We start from the raw sequence: 6,294 nt of genomic DNA, 5'->3' as shown, positions 1-6,294 counted from the left end.
GGAGGGTTTTGAAGAGACAGCACTTCCTCCAAAAGCACAATTTTACAGCAGTTTGAACCTTGAAAACATCACCGAAAACGACTATAAGCATGCTCAAAAGGTGTGGAAGGCTTTCAACATCAAAAACCTTGGAGAGTACCACCATTTCTACGTGATGAGCGACACGCTTTAGCAGGCGTTTTTGAAAATTTTCGAGACACTTGTCAAAACATCTACGAGCTTGATCCAGCGTATTTTTACACTGCTCCAGGCCTCGCATGGCAAGCAGCTCTAAAAGTGACTGGTCAAGTGCTCGAGCTTCTCACAGACATCGACATGCTACTGATGGTTGAAAAGGGGCTCAGAGGTGGTATTTGCCAAGCAATCAAGCGCCATGCTAAGGCGAACAATCCGTACATGGGGGAATTGTTTGATGTCAACCTGTTTTATGTCAATCTCGTATCTGATGTACATCGATGCCAACAATCTGTACGGAGGTGCCATGTCACAAGAGCTGCCAACACACGGCTTTAAGTGGCGTGAAGACCTCGAAAATTTTACTCAAGCTTCTATAGAACATTATAAAAATGGAGATGATGGCTATTTTCTTGAAGTTGATGTCCACTACCCGAAAAAGCTGCACAAACTCCACAACCTGAAAAGATGCGTCTGAACAACGACTGTGAAAAGTTGACGTGCAATGTGTTTGACAAGGAAAAATACGTGCTGCACATTCGCAAATTGCAGCAGTCACTGCAGCATGGATTGGTTCTCACCAAGGTGCACCGAGTCATTGAGTTCAAGCAAAGTGCTTGGCTGAAACCCTACATTGAAATGAACACAAAGCTGCGAAAGGATGCTGCAAATGACTTTAAGAAAGACTTTTTTAAGCTGATGAATAATAGCGTCTTTGGCAAGACCATGGAGAACGTTCGCAAGCATCGTGACATCAAACTGGTGACAACGGAATGGAGGCGCAAGAAGCTCGCATCAGCTCCAAACTATCACAGCACATCAAGATTTGACAAGAAATTTGTGGCAATGGAAATGAACAAAGTGAAGTTCGTCATGAACAAACCTGTCTACCTCGGCCTCTCCATCTTGGACTTGAGCAAACCCACGATGTATGAGTTCCACTATGACTACATCAAGCCGAAGTTTGGTGCAGGCGCAGAGCTTTGCTACATGGACACAGAAAGTTTCGTCTACCACATCAAAACAGACGATGTCTATAAAGATATCGCAGGTGACGTTGAATCAAGGTTTGACACATCGAATTACAGTCCCGAAGACAAACGTCCCTTGCCCATTGGCAAAAACAAGAAAAAATTGTGCTTAATAAAGAATGAACTTGGTGGCAAAATCATGATCGAATTTGTTGCATTGAGGTCAAAAATGTATGCGTACAAGACACTCGAAGGACACGTGCAAAAGAAGGCAAAAGGTACAAAAAAGTGTGTCGTCAGGAAACAGATCACGTTCGCAAACTATTTAAACAGCCTGCAGACCAGTCAAAATTTGTATCGCACGCAACTGACATTTACCAGTCGAAAACACGAGATTTTCACCGAAAACCTGAACAAAATTGCGCTGAGTGTTGATGATGACAAGCGACTTCAAGCTCAAGGTGGGTTCACCTTTGCACATGGAAGCAGTCCTGGAGCGGTTTGAAAGCAAGAATTGCTCACCAGAGTGTGGCATCCCGACCATGTTAAACCATGGATGTTTTGAGTCTCGCGGGATGCTTCAAAAATTTATTTGCATCTCACACGTCTCAGTGTTTTCAAAATGTCAAAATTTTCTGTTTCAAACGTTTGCATTCAGCATGGTCTTGATCACGAAAATGCATTAATAAAAATGATACTTGAACTCTTGTTGGTAATGTTGTACGTAAGTTTTTTGTACGTCTACTGCAAGTTTTCCTCTCTAATAAAAGTTATGTCAGAACTGAATGAAATTTTAGACGTCTTAGACACACCGTCACCAGCAATGAGAAAGCGGGAAAAAGTCAAGCAAAACATGAGTCTCGTCAACTCTCTGGGAAAAAAGCAGTGGACGCCTGAGTTGCTGGATAAAGCGACAGAGAAACAACTTGACAACCTCTTGAAGAAGCTCGAGGCACAAGCGCAAAAAACAGCAGCAAAAGACTTGCTGTCGAAAATGTCAGGTGTTGACAATTTTCAGACCATGATGAGCGACATAAACGCAAACTTTCTGATTCAAAACTCGACTTCAGAGTTGATTGGTAATGTAACGGAGAAATTGCCATCGTTCACAGGGAACTCTCCGATGGAAGTTCCAGGGTCATACATGTATGAAAAGTGCGGACTATGGCTCGCTCCTGTCTCTCTGTTTGGCACAGTTTTCAACCATCTGAACTGGAAAAAATTCAGCGAAATTGCCGAGGAGCGTCAAGCGCAAATCAAACTGCGAAAAGATGTGCCGGATGAAATAGAACCAAGTTTCGCAGAGCAGAAACCGTCTTGATGTACAAAAAAGATTTTTGTACGTCTCACGACTTACAAATAAATGAGTGAATCAAACCAAGTCATAACCAAAAAGAATGAGGGTCGTGTGGCTGCTGGCAAGAGACTTGCAGAATGGAACAGGGCAAACAAGGCCAAGTTGAAGCAAGTACATGCTCGGGTCGAGACAAGTGAGAATTCAAGTACCCCAGCAAGTACTTCGCAAGAGGGTCAGGAATCTATCGCAGGTCCTCACAAATTCAGTGCATATCTCTATGGCGCTGGAGGTATTGCCGTTCTTGCCGTTTGCGTGGTAGTCTATTATATACGTAAGAAGCCTAGCGTCGCCGCAGGAGCACGCGTGTCAGCGGAAGGGCCGTCTCAGCAGCAAAAGCCTTCGAAATTTGACATTTTTCACATGCGATAAACCTTAATAAATGAGCACCAAAGAGTATGAGAAAGAAATAGTTGATTCCTTGTGGGAAGCTGGTAGACTAGTATCCTATACTATTTTCTTGGCGCTAGGCGGGAAACAAGTTCTGGGAGTTTCTAGACCGGGGTCTAAGATGGACATGTCGGACGGCTTGAAGCTCGCTGGCTATAATACAGGAGCGATAATATTCGACGATTACGCGACAAAACATCAGTGGTATAAACGTTCCCTAATGCCTCCGAAAGTCTAGCTTTGAATAAATATGACTCTTATCAAAGACCCCAATACGACAATCTTCACCGGGTCTACAAGTTGCGGCAAGACCCAACGAGTGCTCGACCTCCTTGAGAACGAGTACAGACATCTTTTTGACAATATTGTAATTCTCTGCCCTACTCTACGCTGGAACAAGACCTATCTCGAGAGGTCCTCGCTATGGAAAGATGACTACGTGTCCTTGGTGGAGCCCAAGGAGCAGCTGTTCGAGTGGATCCAAAAACTGTCGTCGTTGCTGGCGGTCGAAGAGACGCTCTTTATCATTGACGATATGATAGCTGACGAGAGTCTCGACAAAAAACGTCAATCCCTGCTTGAGCTTGCCATAAGCGGTAGACATCGCAAACACAGTCTCTGGTTACTCACTCAAAGCTACACGGCCATCCCGAAGAACCTTCGAAGGCAAAAAAAGCAGCTATTCATGTGGTACCCCTCGGAAAGGAGCGACATGAAAATGGTAGACGAAGAGACAAATATGATCAACGACTGGGAGACTATCAAGACTGAATTGAAAAAGTCCAAGCATGCATGCTTGTACGTAAGACTGGAGCATCCTAGAAGTTACAAGATCGCCTAGACGGGCCTCGCAGGAGCTGGTACAAAATACGGAAAGGTGACGCTGTTGTTGACCTCCAAAGGGTGGACAGATCTGTCCACCCTCAGCCAGATACAGTTTTACATATAATAAAAGATGGATAATGAGAGCGTAATTAAAGTTGTGTATCAAGCTCTTTTGAGAGCCCACAGCAAACTGATAGATGCAGTGAATGATGACGATGACAGCAAACTGGTAAACACGACTCGGGATATTGAAGAGTTATGCAAAAAATATCCATGGCTTCCTCAGCTTGGTGTTGGTTATTGGACCTCGTTATTTTGTGATATTTTGTGAATCACAAAATCCCTAGCTGAGCCTTGGCACCAGATATTTAATGAAATGGAAAAATTGAAAATACAGCATTGGATGGCAGACGAGGTCGAGTACCAGAATATTTTGAGAAAGACTGCGACGCTAGCCGAACTCTCGCAAAGCCGGAAAAACCACGCATACGTAGAGGAATTTCTAAAAGGGTGGGAAGCCCTGTTCGCGTACGGAACCTATATATCCGAAGGAGAGGTAGGCCCCAACTTTTTTAGCAACTGAGACTTGGAACCTGATGCAAGATCCTGAAGACGCATATCTTGACGGCAAGACGAAAAATTTCAAAAGGCAGATGATAAACTTTATGCTCGCTCTAAACTGGATGCAGCACAGTGTGGGACGCCTCACGCCTGACAAAATCCAGACTGTCCATGAGATCATGATGCGCGGAGAAAAACACAAGAGCGGCAAACCCGTGCTGACGGGAAAATACAGGACGACTAAGGTATACGCTGGTTATCACGAATTTGCCCCTGTTTCTGCAATCCCAAGGTTAGTGACAGAAGCCCTGGATCGATACTACTCTACAGAGACTGACGATCCGATATGGAACGGAGTGAGGTTGTTCATAGACTTGATTAATATCAATCCATTCGAAGATGGGAACGGGAGGCTATGTAGGCTCGTTATCTCACATGTACTTGCGGAGAGTGGAATGAGTCTCTTTCCAGTTTTGCTTAGTTCGTTCCATTACATTCAGGCTGTTAAGATGTTTGAAGAGAGACCATCGTTACTTTACACGATGGTCTGCAAGTCTTTGGTGAAGGTATGGGATAATTTCGAGCAAAACTTGGCTCTACTAGAAAACTGATTCCTCGTTGAGCCTTGGCGTGTATAAGAAAGATGTCCTTGGTCAGTAATTTTTTCGAAGGCAGCAAAGTTCGTTCTTTATACATTAAGGAAGGAGGCCAATGCCTCGTAGCCAAAGACGTGTGAAGAGCTGTCGGCTATAACGATAATCATAATGGTAGAAAAGCTATTCAGGCACATGTACCGGAGAAGCATGTAAAGCGGGCCTGGGAGGATAAAAGTACCGCAGAAGACAAGGGGGTCGATATCGACCCCCTTCATCCAGACATGATGTTACTGACAGAACCCGGTCTCTATTGCTTCCTTTTAAAGTGTAAGAAATCCAAGGCAGAACCATTTTTGGATTGGGTTGTTGAAGAGGTGCTACCCAAAGAAATGCGAAAGCTTGCCGCAATCATCGAAGAAAAAGATATAGCCCTGGCGCTCCTTGCGTCTGATCTCGATCAAAGGGACGTGACCATTGCCAACCTATAGGACGACCTCCAGGAGAGGGACGAAGAAATCGTTGAACTACGAGAAAGACACGTCCCGCATCGGCATCAATATGACAACGTGCTATGCGTGGTTGACAAGAACCATCCTCATGATAAGCATCCCTACTACATGATCAGATGTCAGCGTAGACAGCTGGGCAAGAGCATGGGTATACTGATGACAAAGTACCCCGAGAGCACTATACTCGGGAGATGTGACGATCCTAACGCGATACACACCTGGTGTCGGTTTAAGTAGGACACCCTAGGGTCTGCGAACTCTTACAAAAACCACTTTACCCTGCCCGACGATGATACGCGTGAGTTGTTTGAGGGAATGTTCGACATTGACATGGCTTAGCTCTGATAACTACTCACCAAGGCTGTAGACAAAGCTTCCGTGACCACTTCAAGTGTTAAAAGATAGTTAACACTTTAAGAAAAAAAAATGGAGGCCTATGTAGAGAGCTTGCAACTTAGAAACTTTTACGATGTTCAGGTACCTGTACTGAGATGCTGCATCAAGGCAGGATCTACTACCGGTTATTGTTTGCAGTGTTTGGAAAATTTTAGATTTCGAAATGGGGAGTACTACGAGGGGTTTGTATATCCAGATGATGACGAGCTTTTGAATAGAGTGCAATCAGGAGAGAAGCCGTGGCAGCAATCCCGACGGAATATATAGATGACGATCTCAAAGATGAAGTGCTCGAGATCGATATTGAAGACCGGGGTCTGCATATCGTCTCCACAAAGGTGTAGAGGGTTGTAGTATGTTACGAGATTATCAAGGATAAGGACTTAAGGCTCTCGGATCTGGCGGACTTGGAGAAAATTGGTGACATACTCAAATTTCCTATTGAAGATAGACGTTTAGTTGACATCATCGACCTTGATAGCGAGCCAAGTGTTATCAAGGGAATCGTCAATGGCTAT

The 6,294-nt window shown here is 44.4% G+C and overlaps 1 protein-coding gene across 1 annotated transcript; it reads left to right on the top strand.

Annotated features, from left to right (window-relative positions):
- Positions 1–642: 642 nt before the first annotated feature.
- On the top strand, positions 643–1,650 carry LOC130623289 (uncharacterized). Its single transcript, XM_057438757.1, has one exon. The coding sequence runs from the start codon at positions 643–645 to the stop codon at positions 1,648–1,650; it is 1,008 nt and encodes a 335-aa protein (XP_057294740.1).
- Positions 1,651–6,294: the final 4,644 nt, after the last annotated feature.

Source organism: Hydractinia symbiolongicarpus, chromosome 13, assembly GCF_029227915.1.
Source record: "Hydractinia symbiolongicarpus strain clone_291-10 chromosome 13, HSymV2.1, whole genome shotgun sequence".
Classification (NCBI taxonomy): domain Eukaryota; kingdom Metazoa; phylum Cnidaria; class Hydrozoa; order Anthoathecata; family Hydractiniidae; genus Hydractinia; species Hydractinia symbiolongicarpus.
Note: the sequence above shows the minus strand (reverse complement) of the source record. Positions and strands in the feature narration are given on the sequence as shown.

Coding starts and splice junctions, on each gene's coding strand:
- LOC130623289 (XM_057438757.1), top strand. CDS start 643: ATGCGTCTGAACAACGACTGTGAAAAGTTGACGTGCAATGTGTTTGAC.